Source organism: Adelges cooleyi, unplaced genomic scaffold (assembly GCF_023614345.1).
Source record: "Adelges cooleyi isolate 19-005CV unplaced genomic scaffold, UGA_ACOO_1.1 ACOO_flye_CR_arks_rails_tigmint_CR_PRNA_30, whole genome shotgun sequence".
NCBI classification, from domain to species: Eukaryota; Metazoa; Arthropoda; class Insecta; order Hemiptera; family Adelgidae; genus Adelges; species Adelges cooleyi.
Window position 1 is genome coordinate 12,019,845 of NW_026095971.1, and position 21,601 is coordinate 12,041,445.

The following is a 21,601-nucleotide window of genomic DNA, read 5'->3' on the forward strand; positions in this document are numbered from 1 at the left end:
TATTTTATATTGTTTACTTATTTATTTTCTATAGTAAATGGTGGTTTCATATGGATCAGGAGTGAGTTTTGATATTTTGAGATTACATACTGAAAAAATATAAACAGAGTTTACACATTTTTTGAGATTATTTACATTATTTTTTAAACTATTAATTTGTTTTTTTTTTTTGTGTTATTAGGTCTGTAATATTGTTGTCTGGTTATGATAAGTTGACTAAACGCATACCAGGTGAAAAATACATTCGATTCGCTAAAAAGCGTCTCATAATAGCCGATTTAAAGTTAAGTAAGTTTCGTGTACAATTGTCAACCGCTATTTCTAAGCTCAAAGAGCTTCGACAGAAGTACACATCTCTACAAGAGATTAGAGATAATATTTCTGTAGCCGATTGCATGATTCTCGAAGCGTCAAATCGACAATTGGTAAACATTCTAGCCAATATCGATTCAGTGTTGGTGAACATGAAAAATTATAACAGTAAGTCATACCATGTAACACATTAAAAACATTTATTATAACTATAAAGTTAAATCGGTGTAACCAATCAAAATATACCTTGTCAGTGGTTAAACCAAAAATGTATAATGTTTAGCTTTTGTTTATAATATGATTACTTTAAGAGTAATTGATTACTTGAATATGAGAATATGTAAGACATTGCGGCTGAAACTACTATGACAGAGATTTTTAACGTTTAAACACGACATGACAAGTAATTAAAAACCGAATAAAATGAACTTTTCAGTTGAATAGGTAAAATAATTGGGAGATCGTCGCAATTAGTGATTTGCTGTACCTAGATATCATACAAATAAAAAAAAGCTACTCATTTATTGTTCTTGATTTCGTTATTTTTGCTTACTTTGTAATTATATAATTAACAATAAGCTCAGACCGTAGAGTAAATCGAATAATCTAAAATAACTTAATTTTCGTTGTTGTAGAAAAATCTCGTCAAAAGTACTTGGTTGAGAAATCAAACGTAGAAACATATGAAAAAACTTTTAATGAAGGTCTTGCGATGATCAAACAAAAAAAAAATACAATTAATCAACTATCAAAAATTATTCCTGATGTATATTCTAAATTACAATTATTGTTCTTAAACGTATTATGTATAAAGCTTAAGTTAATTAAAGCATGGGGAAATGTATGTTGTAGTATTCACCAAGGGACGAAGAAAAACAAAAATCAAGTGCTGAACAGACTGAGTCTAAAAAAACTTCAGTCACTATATCAGGTACACACACAGTCTAGTAATCTAATAATCAGTAGTGTTCACAAACACTGGATTAAATTATTGTTATAGAACCTCTACCAGCTGCCGTTTGGAGAAATCAGGAATCATAAATTCAGCAAGAAATATTATTTTATACAATTTGTGTCAAGGACCTACATTATAATTATTATATCAAAATAAAAATATATATAAATATAACATAGTATAACTTCTGCAGCTTAGAAACAATAGCTCACACAAAACTCAATTAACTACCTAATCGGCTGTACTATTAGCCATAACCTGGTTAATCACGTATCATAATAGTTATAACATCAAAGCTCAATACTCCTCCTCTTTTATCCATTTTTTCATTATTATAATATATTAACATTAATATTATATTAATATCAGAGCGATGACGTCTGTACAATCAATTTGATCGTAATATATCGGCCATCTGCTAGACAATTAATAAATACTCCCCCAATACACTACTGAATTCATGCTAGCGTTAACAAATCACGAATCCAATTTGAAGTGCAAGTTGATACCTAATAAATACTTCTCGAGTGCTTAAACCCTATTATAAAAGGTAATATGTTTGATAAATAATAAGAAGTTAATAGTATGATTTTTATGTTGTTGATTTTGTATAATAGTAATAAATAAAAAAACTCTTATTTCCCTTGTGTAAAAGACGCGCGTGCCGCAATGTTTATGTTATGCAATGAAAAAAAACCTTTTTTAAAAATAAAATAATAAGTGACCAGCGATTACGAGCAAGCGACTAAATACCTAAAGATATGAGAATGATTCTGAAGGGATTTTTTACACTCTTATAGGTTTCGAAAATCAAAATCTGTTTCTGTCGTATAACATATTTAAGATCAGTGACAGCGCCGTCGGTTTATTAAAAATCAATGAAATACATGTAAGGGTTGTTTATGGCGGTCGAGAGGAGATATTAATTATACAGTGAAGGGTGTATGGATCGCGTTACCGTTACATGTTTATGAATCCGTCTTGTGTGTTTTAAATCTAATACTTATTATTAAATAATAAAGATATTTTATACGACTGAATTATTTCCATGCCTATAATAAATATTACAAAACTTATTATATAAATTTGTACCTATATTATTTCATACTTGTAGTATGACAACTATCTGTATTTAGCTTTTATCAAACAACACGGGTTATCACGTCTACAACCACTAGAATGCGCCGGCCATGTGTATATGCGTCTTAATATTTATTCTAACCTAGATGATGATATAATATTGTTAGTGTACCTATAAATAGCTGCTAATTAAATTTTTAGGATAATACATTTTTATTTGCAGAAAGGTAGTTGACAAGTAAAAAAAAAAATAAAATACATATTTCTATTACACCTAAAATAAATCTGTTGACATTCTAATTAGTAAAAATACTGTAAAAAATGACTACTCCATTAATTATTGTCTATTAGATCACATATAATTCAAATAGTATTTAATCAATTTCAGTAAGTAATACAAAAAACTAACTTACCGATATGATTAAATAGAAAATATTTAATGGTTTAAAAATCCTAAAATGGATTTTACTGATTTCAATTTTTTTTAGTGATTCAAAATATATTTTATATACCATCATAAGTGATTGTATTAGGCCGGATACAAAAACACGCAATTGTCATCAATAGAGCAAAACGTATTTCATCCATCGAGAAAATCTGTGATAAAAAAAAAATAGTAATAGTACGGATTTTGTTCGTATCTCTAATTATTTATCTATTGATAAATAAATAGTATGTTTATATGAAAGTAATAACGTTTTTACTTGTAGGTAGTTTTTTGGCAAAAGTAGTTTTATACGAAACTCCGTGAAAAATAAAGATTGGCGAAGTTTCTTATGGGGATTTGTTACCGACTTAGTGTACGAAACCCAGCTGTATTGTGTAAAGCTAGGACCGAGCAACGTGTGCGTTCCCCAATACAATTATATCCTAAATAGTCTAAACAAAGTCCGAGTTTAGGCAAAGCTAAGAACTAATATAATATGTAAACTAACAACTATGCTTAATAATAATTAAAACTATAAATTAAGTATATTACATAAAAAAAAAAAAAATGGTTAACGATTATATTAAATATTTGTATTTATCAATGCTTGAAATAAAGCAGTCGCTCTCTTCGAAGCAAGAATTATGTTATTACTGTTTACACACTATCTCTTTTCTGCACGATGGGATACCATGTCCCACCAGAAAAAAAGCGTTTCGTCACGGTGGTACGGAAAAAAACCCACCTTAGCATTTATTTTTACTTATTTTTTGACTAAATATTTTTTCAATTATTGGTAACTTAGAAATAATATTGTTGCATATTCCAATGACCTTGATTTAAAAATAAACTGTCTAGGTCACATTTATAAGGGTTTATTACTAAATTTGTCTACTTTTTTTGTCGATGTTTTCGGTGCACTCTATTTATTTCTATTTTGAATTACTCGGTATTTAGTGGACCGATTTGTTTGTTTTTTTCCATTCTACGTATTTATTAGTGAACATTATTATGGTGTAAAATAAATTGACTGACATTTTTAGTTTCTGTTTTATATTGATATTTGTGACCATCTACAAAATAACCTGTAGACGTTCGTAGATTCTCAAAATTTCACCAAAACTGTAAAACGATATCATACGACGTACGTAGTGAGTTATTTTTATAAGCAAATTACAAAATAAGAGGGTTGAAAACTCATAGTTAATGCACGTAAATTACGAAAGTAACCGTCCTCCATTAATTGGTATTTGTCACGCACTCTAGCAACAAAATAATGCAATGTAACCATGTGAAAACATTAAAGTAAGAACATTTAAATCAATAATATGTTCCTGTTCAGTTTTAAACACTATAATAGATCATTTGACATTTCTATACAGTTGTGGTTATAAAGTGAATTATTTGAATATGTATAGAAATAATATGTATAAATATACATTGGTATTATTTTTATAGCATTTTACAACTCACAAATACTTTCAAAATATCAGCTGTTGTTAAAATCGATTTGTTTTTCCTTAGCAATTAGGTATTTGTTTTTAATATAAACGGTTCTATTAGGAAGTGAATATACAACTCCGACTTTAATTCAGATTTTTATTTTATTTTGTTTAAGTAAAAAAATATTTTATTTGATAATTTACGGAATTACTAATAGAACACTGGTTAACTAGTATAAGAAATATTAATGACCCCTTTTATCGCTGGTGCATCATTACAGAACTGGGTTTCGATATGTGCAGGCACATTTGTGGCAAGTATTTCATAGATAACACGTTAAATTTAAAAACTGAAGAATATTAAAAAAACAAAAACATGTACTGTATACGTGCTGTGTACTAATTACAGTTTTAAACTAAATTTAATTTGTGAACTAATATTAATACTTAAAAAAATGTGTATTAAATATTTTTCTTATTTTACCGTTTAATATTATTTACTTACCTAACTATTATAATATATAGTATTGTTTTATTTTTTTAATTCTAATTTTAAGCTTTTAATAAATTCGTTTAATAGTTATTAATTATAATTGATTTAAAGTTGTTTTATAACAAATAAGACACAATTTTATATGTTGCAGTTCTTGTCAGCTTCATCAATAGTCGTATGTTTACATATGTTATCTGACAACGCATTAGGTAAGCAACACATTTACACTTGTTACATACGAACATATATACACTATATAAAGGGCCGTATTCAGACCGGTTTTCTCGGGTCGTATGTGCGAGGCTAGGGAGATTTTTTGAATATATATCAGACAGCCCTCAAAAGATTTAGGGCTCAGGATTTAAACTGATTTTACAAAAACTTGTTAAAAACTATAGATATCGCTTAAATTGATATAATTTTTAAGATTGTATGTCTTCTCAGTTTTTCTACTACCTTATTCAACCACCAACCTTGGATTTTTAAACGACCCCACATTTTTTGAAGTTGTAGTAGGATTGTCCGAAAAGTAAGAGTGCTCGAAAACAACTGTTTAAATAAATAAAATTATTATTATTACTTTCAGAGATATTACGTTTTTAAAGTAGGACGTGCAATATTCACCCACAATTTTATATAAATTGAATTTGCGTTACTCCACTTCGCCCATATCTTCAAACTGTAATAACTGAAGAATATTTGTTCAAAATAAGTTTTCGACCAGTTGTATATTTCCACAAAACTACCCTAACGCAACTCTTAGCCTTTAATTGCGTATTCAGCGGTGTTTTAGTATTCCACTGGGTGACCTTAGTGAACTTGAGAAGACGAGACTCTTTTATTGGTTTCTCTATTCGATAATTAACCTATTTGGGGCAGTAGGGGAATGCTAATAAGTTTCGAATTTTTAAATTACTACTTAGAGTGTAGGATAGTCAAAATAAACTACATAGATATGTTATGTAAAAGATGGAAAAGACAAAAAATAATATATTGAGATAGTGTGGCTATGTTATGAGAAGGATAATCTAACAAACTAGGAAACATATTTTAAAAGCATGTTTCGTTTTATTTTACAGCGTTTTTCTTCGCATCGACGGGTCTCAATCTACTAATGGCGACAACCTGGTTAATAGCCCTTAATGGATCAGTTAGTATTTCTTCATAAGTATATACAATCATTCGTTTTAATAAAGGAGTAATTAAGCTTATAACAGCGTCATAACAGCATGAACAAATTTAATTACTAAAAAATAACAGTGTTCCAGTAGAGGAATAAAATATATATTTAAAAAAATAAACATAAAAAAGCCAGTGTAGTGTGGACGGAGCATTGGAACGATGAGTCACGGATCATTATGAATTATTACAACTAAAAGTAATAAAATCACTTTCAAATAAACGATTCGATGCGAATCTGTAATGGTAGAGTACAAATATAGAATATAATGAAAATATTTTCATATACCTGTTGATTGTTGATTCACTCACGCTTAGAAATTGACTAACGTCATAGGGTATTTTTTCCTTTTTTTTGGGGGAGGGGGGGGATCCTAAAAAAAAAACATTTTAATTGATAAAGTTTTATATTATGTCATAGCTTCATTCTAGACCAATCTTCAGTCTAATTTTTAGGCATTATATTATAAAAGTTTGCTGAATAAAAGAGAAATAAAAAAAAAGTGTTTATTTCTTCTAGGCGAAAGGATTTTCCATTTTTTTTTATTTTACAATATCTTTTTTTAATATTTTTTTTGAAGCTAATCTCATACAAATTTGATTATTTTTAAAAAAGCGCACCGTAATTTTAAGTTGAAAAATAATATTATGTAATTTTTTAAAAGTTTTCTTAGACTTTGAATGTGAAGGGATGATATTTTTTTAATGTTTCACTGTATAAAGTACCTTTCAGGTACGATTTCTGATCTGTAGAGTTATTACATGAATTGGACACCAAGTTAAGATGGGTCCCACATTTTCAATATTTAAATTCTTTTGTTTCACGCTGGTCCAATTTTCTCCGTTCTATTTGTGGTACTTCTTGGGGTTCACACCACTCTTCCCTTCTTCTTGTTTTTAACGCTGTGATCAGAGCCAAAGTTGACTATGGGTCTTTTCTATACTCTTCCGCATCATTTTGTTACCGCAAAAAACTTAACTCTGCCCTTTTATCCTGTGTCCGTAGCATTATTGGTGCTCTTCCTTCTACCCCACTTCCGAGTCTCGAAGTGGAATGTTTATGCCCACCTATTGAAATCAGGAGCCGAAGAGCCGCTGGTAAATTTCTCCTCAAGTCTTTGTCCTCTCCAATATCATCCATTTTTCATTTATTCCATTCGATTACTAATTCATGGCGATATGTCGCTAAAACCCTTCCCATTCTTGCTTCCATAAGCCATTCTCTCTCTTCCATAGCCCCTCATATACTTAAATCATACACCCGGTTACCCATGTATGATTGTCCTTACAGTGCTTTGATTTTCTCTCCAACTGTTCATATTGTCCCAAATTTTCTAGGTTTCTCTCGTTCTTATTTGACATGTCTTCCACCCCAAGTAACTAACAATCTCTTCTTGTATTACATCTCCTTATCCTTTCCAGGCTCGCGTCTGATTTTTACTGATGGTTCGTCTTCAGTTTCCGCTTCGGGTTGCGCTTATTATATTCCTGACCTAAGCATTTCCTTTTATACTAATCTCCATCCTTTGTCTTCTTCTTTTACCACTGAATGTTCCGCCATTTTCCATGCTCTTCTCTTTATTTACTCCTCTAATGATAATAATTTTCTGATATGCTCAGATTCCCAAGCTTGTCTTCTTGCTCTCTCTTCTAATCCCTTCAGCTCTACATTGTCTCCCCTTATTCTTAATATAAGATCCCTTCTGTTCCGCATCTCGTCCTCTGGCAAAATCGTTCAATTCCTTTGGGTTCCAGGGCACTGTGGGATAATTGGTAATGAGACTGCCGATTCCCTAGCCACTTCCACCGCTTCCTTCATTTTGACTCAAGGCCTAACCACTCCTTTTTCTGACTTCCTTCCAGGTTTAAATAAAACTATATTTAAAGCTTGGCAGGACAAATGGTCCTCCCTACCTCCTAACTTTGCCTCTTGGCATCGCTCAATCTGCCCTATTAACCCTCGCAGGCCCTGGTTTCATGGCCTCAATCTCACACGCAAAGAAATCTCTTCCTTTTCCCGTTTAAGATTTGGACACAACCTTCTTCCCGCTTTCTCTTTTCTTATCTCTTTGAACTCCTCTCCTCATTGTACTTTGCATGATTTACCAGCCATCTGTGATTTTTCCCATCTCCTTTTTCATTGTCCCACTCTCTCTCCCCATAGAGATATCCTCTTTAACCTCCTATCCTCTTTGGGAATTAATGTCCCTAACTCCTATAACATTCTTAACTCTCGCTCTGTTCCTATCATCCAATCCATCCTCAAATTCATCCTTGATGCTGGGTTTCATATCTAATTGTATGTAAAGCTATTTTAACATTGTGTAATTTTTGTATATAATATTTTATTTATTTTTTTTTTTTTCTCTCTGTATTATTATTTTAGTTTGTATATACTATCTCTAATTTGTGTAATTGTTGAGCTGTTAAATTTATAATAAAGGCTATATAAAAAAAAAAAAAAAAGAAGAGTTATTACATGAAGGATTCGGTTCAGCGGTTTAGAAGACATCGTGTTTCAGACAAAAAAAACACATCATTGTTAAAACAATACCTTCTCAGCTCAGCATCGGACCTAAAAGATGCACATAGGAAAACTGCAATTAAAAATATAAGAGTTATTAGTACATTTTATATTGATAGTATGATGACTATTTATATTTTATTTTACAAACTACAACTATTCTAAGTGAATGTGATTTTGACTTAAAACTATATTATGATGGTTAAATACTTTTTTAAACTATTAAGTAATAAATAATAAAATAGATTATTTATAATGTGTTTCAGAACCCTTTATCAAATATAACTTTAGCTCTTCGTCTATGGAAACTATATATATTGTTATGGTCAATTTTAACTATTTACTCAATTTTCACTGATGATAATTACAATAAGTAAGTATTAATTTATGATCCTTTATTAAAGTTCATGATGTTTAATAGAGACTTTTGTACATCACTTGTATACATTTTTAGTTCTTTTTCATGTGTAAATGGTCGTTGTCTGTCATCTATGTTTTTAATCAAATACAAGATACCAGAAAGCACAGAAGGGCCTAATAAACCGCAACGTAAATCAGGGAAAAGGCCCAAAAATACCACTGATGACTCAACAACAAGATCATCACCTCATATATTAAACACAACGACAACTGAAATCACAAATTTTACTACAACAACAATAGATAAAATAACAAAAACCCCAACAAATATTGTAACTACAACTACCATTTTTAATACTACAACACCAGTATCAACTAATCTCACAAATGTGCCAATATCTAAAACTAAAATGACAACAAAAACAAATAACACTACTACGGTATCATCAAATATTACAACTACAACAACAGATAAAATAACAAAAACCCCAACAAATATAGTAACTACAACTACCATTTTAAATACTACAACACCAATATCAACTAATCTTACTAATGTGCCAATATCTAAAACTGAAATGACAACAACGACAAATAACACTACTACGGTATCATCAAATATTACAACTACAACTAAGAAATCCATAACAATAACTACGACTAAAAAATTAACAACACCAACTACGACTAAGAAACCAACTACAACTAAGAAATCAACTACACTATTAACAACGACAACTACGCCAAAGAAATCAACAAAAACAACTACGATCAAGAAATCAACATCACCAACTACATCTAAAAAATCAACAATACAATCAACAACGACAACTACAACTAAGAAACCAAATACACCATCAACAACGATGACTACGACAAAGGAACCAACTACACTATCAACAACGGCAACTACAACTGAGAAACCAACTACACCATCAACAACGACGACTACGACTATGGAATCGACTACGCCATCAACAAGGACAACTACGACAACTATACGGGCGACTACACGAACTACCTTTAAGCCTCGTTTAAAACCCTTTGATCCACAAGATCCGTGCGATTGTACTATAGGCGAAGTATATCTAGCGAAACAGAGGAAACTTAATTTTCTTTCTAAAACAACATTGCACCCTAAAAAGTAAGACAACCTTTAAAAATAATAAATCGTCGTTTACACAAAAAATCCATGTACCAAATTTACAATTCAGAAAAAGGTATATTTTGATAACATTTCTTGTGTGTTACACACTATGGGCTGTTTAAGAGATACCTCTTAGAAAGAATTTGTGATGGAAAATGATGGTCAAAATATTGACAAATACTTGTTTACATAATTATAAAAAACATTTTACTTTGAATGTTTTTCAAAATAAAATTTAGTTAGTATATGGCCTAATAAATTTAAAATTTGATTCGGTAGATCACTGGTAATTTGTTTTTTGTTTATGTTTGAAGGTTTTAGTACATGGGAAGTTTTTTGTGTCGACGACGAAATAACTATCTAAAATACTTAGGTTTCCTATATTGGTTTGTTACTACTTACTATTTATTATAAAGATACACTTATCAACCAGCTAGCTATGTGTTAGACATCGCATCGACCATTGTCGTAATCGATTTTCCTTTGTTATTGTGAACATTTAACATATCACATACATGATTCCACTTATGAGACCCCTAGGCAATTCAAATCTCGGGATCCCTGCAAATTTTCTTTCAATTATTTATAATACATTGTATAAAATATGTAATTTTACTTTTACCAGCCAATAATTTTAACAAAAAAAAACTTTTTAATATTCATCACAAATGAGTACAGTCGTTACCAGATGAGTGTTTACATGGTTCAGCCGCGACGGTTCTTTATTATTGTTGCTGTTATTACTATTATTATTATTATACATTTTATAAAAATAAATTATCAACTATGCTTCGACAAGGCATAAAAGACCAAAAAGAAAACATAAAATACGGAGAACCCCTGACAGAGTTTTCGCGCCGCCAAGTTATCTGGCAACGACTGTAAATGTTTTAATTAAAATGAAATTAAATGAAAATAAATAGGAAATGGAACCGTTTACATTTAAATGTAGAATATATTATACGCATTACAGTATTTACTGTATAAAGCAACTGTATATTTTAATGTTAAAATATGGATTAGGATGTTTGTTTTAAAATCATTGATCAGCGTATATAGAACATTGGTTCATTTAGGTTATGTGCTAAAAATATGTTATTTTGAGTAACGCTAACACTACAATACTCTGAAATGAAATATTTTAGTAGGTATGTACTTCTTTAGAAGTACTATATAGTTTAAATTGTTTGATTATACCAGTTATTATTAGATAGTTTAAAGTTTACAATGTTATTATTAAATGTACAAGTTTGCTTAGGATTTTATCTTATTGTAAGTATTAATTTATATTTACAGAATAAATTCAGATGACAGTACTATTGAGATTCCATCAGGTACCAGGTTCTTTAACAATAATAAACCAGCAGTACATAATAAAATTATAAGAGATGCTGGTTCTCTACAACCCTTTGGTGGATTAAAACCATCCGATATTGCTCTTTTATGTCCAATTATCTTATTCGGTGACAACAATAATATATTTTTAATTTTTCTCTGAAGGAGCCTCTACGCTTGCGTATGTTTGGTCGAAAATAACACATTCTAATTTTTACCTTACTTTAAAACGCGTAATTCGATAATAGTTTTGAAAAATGATATACAATTTTGAATACTTGCTTGATGTATCGATCGATGTACATTTCTAGTTTTCAATGTTATTGTAACAGTCATTAAGAAACTTAAAAAATTGCAAATTTTTACACAAAAATTATTAATTAACAAAAACAATTTTAAAATCGTGCCACGGTTAGTACCTTATATGATTTATAAAGTATCCAAATGGTTTTTTATAAATCTTAAATGGGAGTATTTTTAGAAACTATTTAAAGTAAAAACATTTGTTTTTATAGAAAATTGCGGCATATATACGTTATAATAGTTAAAAAAATTAAATACCAAAATAGATCCGTTTTCCTGCGTTAATATATATGTTTACAAATTTGAGTATAAAAATTGCCTATACAATGCGCCTTAATAAATGCTAGTGTAGAGGCCCCCTAATAATTGTAATATAATATTACTCAGTTTTATAACGTTTCTTTATAGTATTATACATAGTTGGTTTGAGGATGCTGACACATTACAAACGGCAACTAAAAATAATCGAAGCTAAAAGATGTTGTGCGTGTACCTGTGGTGTCATATGCAAAGCCGGTAATAAGGTGAAAAGATGCTGGTGTCTAATATGTAGGTAAGGGCATATGCAGTTAGTTGCTAGGATGACAGTTCTGCAAAAAATAGTTTTCAAACAAATTTATTGAGTTAAATAACAATAATAATTAAAATATTCAAAAAGCACTTATGCACATATTTTTTTAATCAATAAACTAAGCTACAACAATTTTTTTTAATTAATTATTATTAATAGATGTTGAACGGCGGAAAATTAAATTGCCTTTACGCACAATGTCGTCAGGGCAGAAAGAAAATTATGCAAAACGACGTTCTTTGGATTATCTCGATATCTTATTATTAATATTTCTTAAACAAGGTACCCATATAAAACATGTCTACTATTAAGAACATTATTTTTTAACGTCAAGAATACATTGTGTAATGAAGTATAGACTATTTTAATAATTAAAGAATAGTTCATGTATGTTAAAATTATTTTAACCAGTAAGCCAAGTATTTATTTTGTACATAGACATTGATTTTAAAAATTAAAACCAACAATTTATGTCAGTAAATTTTCATTATACTACATTTTATTCTGAAGAGTAAATTGAATGAACAGTAGTGCTAAGTGCACGTAGGTTATAATAGAATAAACAAGAATATAAAATTTGTTTTATGAAATTCTGTAAACCCTATTTCAACTATATCAAAATAACTTATAAGTACTAGAAAAACTAACTAAACAATTATTTACAATTGCTTAATTTCATTAGTGTTATTTAATTTATGTTACAGCCGAATTTTGTATTATAAAATACCATTAACGTATTAGTAATTAGTATCTACATTTAATTATAAAATATCGAAAATCTTTTATGATAAACAGCAGTTGATAAATATGCAATAAATGCTAGCTAACTATCTGCAATCATAAATTATTGACGCATGTTCCCTCCACAGTTTAAATATTAATAAAATACCAATGTTATGCCACTATCGGTGTATTACTCACATTACACATAACTGATTCGTTGCAGGTAGGTAACGTTAGAACGATAAACGTTTTATAACGGTTATTTGGTTTTGTGTAGTCATAGAATCAAGAGTGTGAAGAAAACATGAAATAGATAAAAATTAAATTATAAAAGTTAACACTCAATAAAATAAATAAACACGAAACGGTAATATTAAACATTTTATTTTTTTTAAAACTTTACATAGGCAATTTTTAATCGTACTGACTCTCCGAGGTCAAGAACTTACATGAGACTTGAGAGAACTTTTTAAACTTAACAAACCTATTTACTTTATAGTAAACAAATTAAATAGTGACTATTAATACGGAAACAATTTTGTGTTGCTGATGCTGAAATATTACTAATACCTACCAAATATAAAATGTATTTATGGGTAATCAGATATTATTTTTGGGTGAAATGATTATCTTCAGACTTCAGTATATGAATTGATATACACCAATAGTCAACACACCAACTCTTCTCAAAATAGAGTAAGATACATAATATACAATAATGGTTTTCAAAATCAAAAAATGACTTGTACATAATTATCTAGAACCTTATTTCTCGTGTTAAATGTGTAATAATATGTACTATTTATGCATACAGCTTAAATGGTTTTAATATCAAAACTAATTATTTCGTATTGACTGTAAACGATAAATTATTTATTTTCTATTATTTCTGTGTCAATATAGTTGACAATAATATACTGGTATTGTTATTTTTATGATAATATTATTTAGTCAATGATGTAATTACCATTTAATCTTAGTATAAATATCGTTATTGACTGTTCTGTCAACATTGTTTACATTCCGGTATTGTTCTACTTAAATGACTTAAACAACATACTAGAAGCGGTGTTTACTTAATATTGATACACAATATAATAGATTTCCGTCGTAGTCTAAATCGCGCATTTTAGAAGGTAAATATTATCTTTTACAATTGTATTTACTTATAAATCGAATAATATAATATAGCCAATGGAAATGTAACGAATAGTGAGTGTGTCTTAACTGCGTGTGATGTTTGAAACCACAAGCACCTTCTAATAGTATAGTGTATAAAATATTAAGGCTAATGTTTTTCTCTCTCGGTGACGTCATTTGTAATGAGTATAAGTACAATACGGACTGCAGTATGCCATTATATGTACTTTAATAATAATAAATAATATGTGCTGACGATCACGCGTAGTACCCCCGCCCCAATCGGCAATAAAAATCATCCATACGCGCACTAAAACTATAACAATAACAAAGGACAGCCACCCTATAGCCTATTTCATTCACGTGCCGTCGTCATAGTATTAGTATTAGTAGTAGTAGTAGTAGTATAGTGTAGCATTATAGTTGAACTCCACCCCTCCTAGGATTTTTTGGCGCGGGCCTGCTGGTCGGCACCGTCTCGCCGGATTATCGATTGGCGTTAGTTTCAGTGACAACACAGCGGTCGTTTGCGCCGTTCGTGTGTTCGGTATACGCGCATAAGAGTGGTTTGAAATAAAATATAAATCACTAAAAAACTAAACAAAAAATATATTTTCTTTTGCAACTCGAGTGCGGTTTGTAATGTGGATTGTACGAATCGATCTGTAGACCGGTAGACGAATGAAAAACTTTTACCGTCGACGTTGGAAAATAGTTTAGGAACACCGAACACTGCGCCTTTATATACTCCTCCACGACCGTTCGAGATACACTTGTTATTTCCGTTTAAATAGTAAGTACACATTACCCGAAGTCAGGCTATTATCATATAATTTAACTTTTACGTAAGTAATTAATACTAGAAATTCTAGAAATACTAGTCACAGCTCACAACAGGAAATAACGCCGTACGCCGTTTTTAACGCCCCTCGGACGTACTACATAATGTAGTAAGCACACAGCAATCGGGTAAATTAAACTACAATCAAGTATCAGTAGGCAGTAAAAGCAAGCATCACGTATCCGTAGCGAGATATAATAATTTGTTTCGATGATACCGATATGTATTGAAATGTACAATTTAAATAGTGTATGTTCAATTGTTATCTTTGCTTTGTTATAGATAAAACTTCAAAGCGCTTTCATGCACTTCCCTTAAAGTCGTCCGGCCTAATAGCAAAATATCACATGATGTGGATTATATGAACTGGACTCTCTTGAATTAACAGCGGAAAAATGTCAGGTTGGTAGTACTTATATTTAATTTGACTATGTATATTTATTATTTTTCGTACTAAAGTTCTGAGTTATAAAATATATTATATTATTCGATGTTAAAAAAGAACAACATAATATTTAATTGTTAGCTACATTTAAAAAAATATAAACGTAAAAAATGTAATGATTTAAGGGGCATGTTGTCTGTTTAAATTATTAATAAACAAAAACCATTATACAACTGTACCACAATTGGTACCTTGGATGATTTATAAAGAATCAACATTTTTTTTTTAAATCATTGGAGTATTTTTAGGAACTATTCGAAGTAATAACATATTACCTTTTTATAGAAAATATGGCCTGTATATGTTATAAAAGTTGAAAAAAAATTAATATCAAAATATATCCCACTTTCCCGTGTTAATAAATAAATTAAAAATTTAAGCTTAAGGGGATTGCAGTCGGTTTTTTTGACGTTTTAGACCAAAAAGACAGACAAAATTTTATCAATGATGGTCCGATTTCAATCTTGTAAAGATATACGAGTTCTTTACTAGACTAGATTATGAAGGGAACAGGTTTGAAATTTTTTTATGTAAATAAATTGGGGTTCGATATAGAAAAAATGACAAATTTAGGTTATTTAATAACTAGAAATTGAAAATTTTAAATGAAAATCGGCTTCCTATTTAACATAGCAAAGTCGCTAAAGAACTAGAATCTCTTTACAGAATTAAAATTGGACCATCCTATGTAGTCGACATTTTTTCTGGCTTTTTGGTCTAAAATAAACCTAAATGGCTTTTACTCATAGAAAAAATTATACCTAGAAGCGTATTCAATTTAACCGTTAAATTAATTGACATGGTCGAAATTTATTAAACCATTTTTTTCTTAAATATTGTCCATACAAAACTCCTTAACATCAGACCGCATGCAATCACCCTTAAGGTGACTACGATCTAGAATCTAGGTCATAGGTAAACTTCGGTGTAGGCCCAGGGGTCATTATTTTGGTTATTAATATTGATTGCATATGTACTAAACAATTGTGTAACATATCAGTTTAAGTTGATTTTATGTGGGCAGCTCATATTTCTACGTAATAACACTTTAACAGATAACTATGTGTAAATATAACGTGATCCTCTTATCAATTATCAAAAATTCCTTGTTTGATTATTATTGTTACCTAAAAAATCTAGTTTTTATTTTTTTATTTACAGAAAATTTGAATAAGAATTTAATTACGCAGTTAATACTTTAATATATGTAGTCCAGAGACTGGAACCCGTACCTAAAAAACTGGAACTGAAACCACTAGTTGTAATCGATTTTTTTCGGTTCTTTTAGATGTAGTATAAACGTATATTAATATATATATAATATTATACGAATATACACCATGTCACAATAATAATAATAATACTAGGTATAGACTAAAAATCTAAATTCATCTGATGTGAATCAACTTAGTAGTTTATATGTGTAATTTGATGATAGTAAAAGAGAAGCAAAAATAGAATTTGTTTTACAATTATTTTTCATGCTGTTTTGTTATCTTTGTTTATACTTTATTCATAATTTATTATGAGTTATGACTCAAGTGTTAAATAATGTCATTTGCGATTTTTTTTGGACAATTTAGAGTTTATTATACGGTAAATTATGAAATGAATTGTGTGCGAATCGCAATGAGTCAACTCTCCACATGGAGATAAATGGAATACATATCTAACATATATACATATACACACATATATATATATATATATATATATATATATATAAATGTGTGTGTGTGTGTGTTTAATCACTAGTTTTATGTTTAAAACCTGATTTAAACATGTTTAAAACTGTCCTAAAATCCCATTATCAGTTAATTTTGTAGTGATGGTGGAACGGTTTTTGGCGCATAATAGAAATTGATAAAGTTAATATTTGACAGACGCATAGCTAAACAGTGTTAATAAAAATCCGCAAGTATACATATGCACGCTGTCTATAAAGTTAATAACCAATAGGTATCAACTAATGCATAAAGAGATAAAAAACTTAAATAATCATAATCACGACATGTTTATTTTATTTTTTCCTAACTAATAGTTAAAATTTTTATTTTAATTCAATACATTTTTTGATCAAAATGTACATGCCTAACCCGGTACTAACCAGAACCTTAATTTACAAATATTTAAAACCGAAACTGAAATATATTTTTATAACTCCGTATGTAGAAATTACTATGTAGATACATTCAAAAGTAAAATATGCCAGAACCAAAATTGAGTAGAATTTATTATTTTTTTTAATTTATTTGATAATTATACCAGTAAACATATTTATATGGCACTCGATTTCGAAAACAACCCCCTAACCCATACATACCCTAATTTATTATTTCGGTTTACTAAAACCTAAAAAGAACCATAAACCCTAACCATAATTTGTAAAACCCGATTAATTCTAAGTAAAATAAATCATTCGGGTTCAAAGCTCTGATTGAAACTTAGATTATTAACCGGATATGTTCGACCCTTAATATGTTTGATGGAAGAAATAACTAGAAATAAAACGAATTCTTAATTTAAAGTTTATTGGTTTTATTTTTAATGTAATTTTGTACTTACAATCATATAAACAGTATTCAAGTCAACTTTCCCAGCACTATATGAAACCCATAAGCAAGAATATAGTATAAAATATATTAACAATGCTTTTTTATTTTCGCGTTTTATAGAATATATTGGTTTTGGTAGTTTGCCGGACATCGTGCACAGGAAAACGGTAAAAAAAGGATTTGAATTTACCTTAATGGTAGTAGGCGAATCAGGTCTTGGAAAATCTACTATGATAAACACGTTATTTCTCAGCGATCTTTACAAGGATAGAAAAACGGCGGATTATGGTAAGTATTCGTTGAATAGCGAAAACTCGTTTTTTTTTTATTGTTTAAAAGTGTTAACTATGATAATTATTGAAACGATTTCAGTCGTTCATGTCGGAATACAATAATTATTATTACTCTTAATAGATTTAAAAAAATTTTTTAATTGTCTACAGAGCCTCCTCAGACTGCAAAAATTGAAAAAAAAACTTTATGTATCGAAGAACAAGGCGTTAAATTAAGATTGACCGTCGTCGACACTCCGGGTAAACTATTTTTCGATGAAAATGAATATACTTATACTGATTTTAAATTGTTCACAATACAGGATTCGGCTCTTCTCTAAATGGCGAAGAATGCATTCGGACGTGCTGCGAATACATCGATGAACAGTTTCGGGCATATTTCTCAGAAGAAAGTGGAGTCGTCAGAAAAAATATTGTCGATAACCGCGTACACTGTTGTCTATATTTCATACCTGCCCATTGTCACAGGTATGTATGCTGCGTTATGAATTGTATGTGTATTGTTTTCACTTTTTGGGTTTTACTGATACATCCATGTGCTGTGTTAGAAGCTGGATGTTTGATGAACACTTTGCGGAAAACTTCATAGTTAATAGTCGTTAGTCACCATATTGTTTTCGGTTGCTATTGAGACTGATAAATGAATCACTTGCAAGGGATAAAATAAAAAAGACTATGACAAATCGTCTCTTTTTTGTTTTTTTTTTATTATCAATTAATTGTATATTATAATCTAGGGGTAAATTCTCGATTCCTTTATTTTAATTATTTTTCATACAAGGAGTTTTTTTAAAATTTAAATTAACAGATCACGAAATGTCTATAGGCTTGTTATAGGCTCAAGGTTTTTGTAAGCTCATAACATTCTTAATTTTTGACTAGTTCAGCTCTGTACAATCGGAAGATGTATCGTTAAAATACTAAAAACTCCACAAAAATGTATTAATTTTTTGGTGTGGTAATTTTTTTTTTTTTAACAGTCTTCGGCCTCTAGACGTAGAATTCATGCTAAGTATTCACGAAAAAGTCAACGTTATACCCGTCATAGGAAAAGCAGACATGTTGACAGAAAAAGAGAAGACTCGGGTAAAGCAAAGAATGAACGATTCGATTAAGGAACACGGAATAAAAGTTAGTAAACATTACTTTCTTTAATAATGATTTATTTAATTAAGTATAATGCATATTTTATTTAATAATACTTTTTTCACGGCGGTCGTTTGTAATATTTTTTTATATGCAATAATTAGTTTAACTGACTTTAATTCAAAGAGTTTTGTATTTACTACGTCTTTTTATAGTTTTTCAATAATTTATAATGTATACAATTCCGGTACAAATGTTTAAATTCTTAGGTATATCAGTTACCAGACTGCGAAAGTGACGAAGACGAAGATTTTAAACAACAGGATAAAGAACTCAAAGCGTGTTTACCTTTTGCCGTAGTTGGGAGCAATACTATTTTGGAAGTGAATGGAAAAAAAATGCGAGGCAGGCAATATGACTGGGGCTTAGTCGAAGGTAAAAAATAATAGGAAATATGTATAGTTCATTGTATAAATATTATGATATATAGTCAATACTATAGTACTGTTAGTCAAACCTAAACATATAACGACTACCGATTCGGTATTTCGTTCTAAACATATGTACAATATAATACATAAATAATGTTTTTCAGTGGATAACCCATCTCACAGCGATTTCGGAAAACTTCGAAATATGCTGATATCTACACATATGCATGACTTGAAAGAAGTCACTGAAGACGTTCATTACGAAAATTTCCGAACACAGTTGATATCAAAAATATCGCAACAGGCGTTTAAGGACAGAGGGTATTTATAATTAATTACTGATAGCAATTCAATTATTGAATGTAAAATGCTATTCACTGTGGTCCTTGCTTAGGAAACTTAAAAGAGATTCCGTTCCAAAACTACCAGCTGCGCTCGACGAAACCGACATCTTATTGATTCAAAAAGAGGAAGAAGTAAGTAGTACCTATCTAGTTTCTAAATGTAATATTATAAATAACAATTGGTTTTTTGAAGAAGATTATAGTTAACTATAGTACTTTATACAAAAAATATTCCATACAAATTTAAAACAAATTCGACAATTTTTTAAAAAAAATTTAGCGCACCGTAAGAAGGGGTGAACTTTTTAACTTTTTGTTCCGATAAAGTACCATTCCGGTACGTGAAAGAATTGGGAAACACTTTAAGTAAATAACTCTAACATTAGTATTGTTTACATTAAGAAGACGCCACATCATCCGTATTATGACCGGAAACTCGTTGTGCGGGACAAGGGTTTTTATCTTGTACTCGTAGAAAAATAATTACAAAAGGTTTACAGTACCCAAATCACAAAGAACAAAAAAGGTTTTTTTGATAACTTAAAACACAATCCAAGTTATTCAATCACAAAAATTATGTTTTTTTTTCATTTATTTATTAAAAGTTAGTGAGTATTACCATTAATTATACTCAATGGTATTATTATTAAAAAAAAATAAAACGCTACGACACTGATAAAATTGTCTTCTATGTATTGTGAAAATGTGGTATTTTACTGTGAATATTGAATAAGTTTGTCCCTCGTAAAGAAGTAGTTTAGATGAGAAAAAAATTGTAATTTATCCTATAAAAATTACTGCGATAATCTGACATTAATAAATGACAATAAAGTACTGTTATTACTGTAGTAATAAGTATACACTATGTAGTTCAAGCTCTAAATTAAAATTTTCGAAAAATTGCCTATACTTCACACCTATAGGAATTGGTGGCGTGATGTCCCCTTAAACAGAAAAATAGACTCAATATGTTCAATAATATTAAATAATTGCATCCTTATAATTATTTTTTACAAATCAATCATACTATTTTTATTTTTCCTAGATACGCCGAATGCAAGATGTACTCATTCAGATGCAAGAGAAACTGAAAACGAACAACGAAAAGAGTAACCACAACTTGTATTTGGCAGCACAAAAATCGTTAGAAAAAGAAAATAAACAAATGGAAAACGTAATAAATGTGTGACATGACTAATATTAATTATGTTTTCCACTAAATATTACTCATATCGTATGACTTTTGGGTAACTCAATATTTTATATTAAAATCATAAACATAATTTAATAGTTATGTAGGTATAAGCAATATTCTTAGAGACAAATTGCGTTTTTTCATTACTATATATAGATTTATAGTTTACTCTTCGTTTTTTTTTATAAACTATGAAAACAATTATGTACTTATAATCTTATATGTAAAGTGAAATATTTATGTTGAATTGTAATAGTGTAAATGCATTTTATGACTACTTTTGTTTATATTTACAGTCGATAAAATATTATATATGTAGAAAAATGTATGCTCTATTTTAGAGTTATTATGTACATAAAACTACAATAAAGAATTCAAACTGCAAACAAATCGAAGTGTGACGAATTTCCCTTTTTTATT

The 21,601-nt window shown here is 29.4% G+C and overlaps 2 protein-coding genes across 3 annotated transcripts; both read left to right on the forward strand.

The window, feature by feature from the left end:
* Window positions 1-395: 395 nt before the first annotated feature.
* On the forward strand, window positions 396-1,353 carry LOC126839366 (uncharacterized). Its single transcript, XM_050574656.1, has 4 exons — window positions 396-480; window positions 948-1,078; window positions 1,165-1,243; window positions 1,313-1,353. The coding sequence occupies exons 1-4, from the start codon at window positions 396-398 to the stop codon at window positions 1,351-1,353; spliced, it is 336 nt and encodes a 111-aa protein (XP_050430613.1).
* A 13,152-nt stretch (window positions 1,354-14,505) lies between these two features.
* LOC126838191 (septin-2A-like) lies at window positions 14,506-21,324 on the forward strand. Of its 2 annotated transcripts, none has more exons than XM_050572382.1 (10): window positions 14,506-14,784; window positions 15,115-15,234; window positions 17,953-18,120; window positions 18,276-18,365; window positions 18,428-18,593; window positions 19,106-19,256; window positions 19,481-19,646; window positions 19,807-19,963; window positions 20,037-20,118; window positions 21,032-21,323. In XM_050572382.1, exons 2-10 carry the CDS (start codon window positions 15,228-15,230, stop codon window positions 21,173-21,175), a joined length of 1,131 nt encoding a protein of 376 aa, XP_050428339.1. In that variant the 5' UTR covers window positions 14,506-14,784; window positions 15,115-15,227; the 3' UTR covers window positions 21,176-21,323. The 2 variants fall into 2 exon arrangements, with proteins under 2 accessions (XP_050428339.1, XP_050428340.1); XM_050572383.1 differs by lacking the exon at window positions 14,506-14,784 and adding an exon at window positions 14,816-14,960 and having other exon boundaries at window positions 21,032-21,324.
* Window positions 21,325-21,601: the final 277 nt, after the last annotated feature.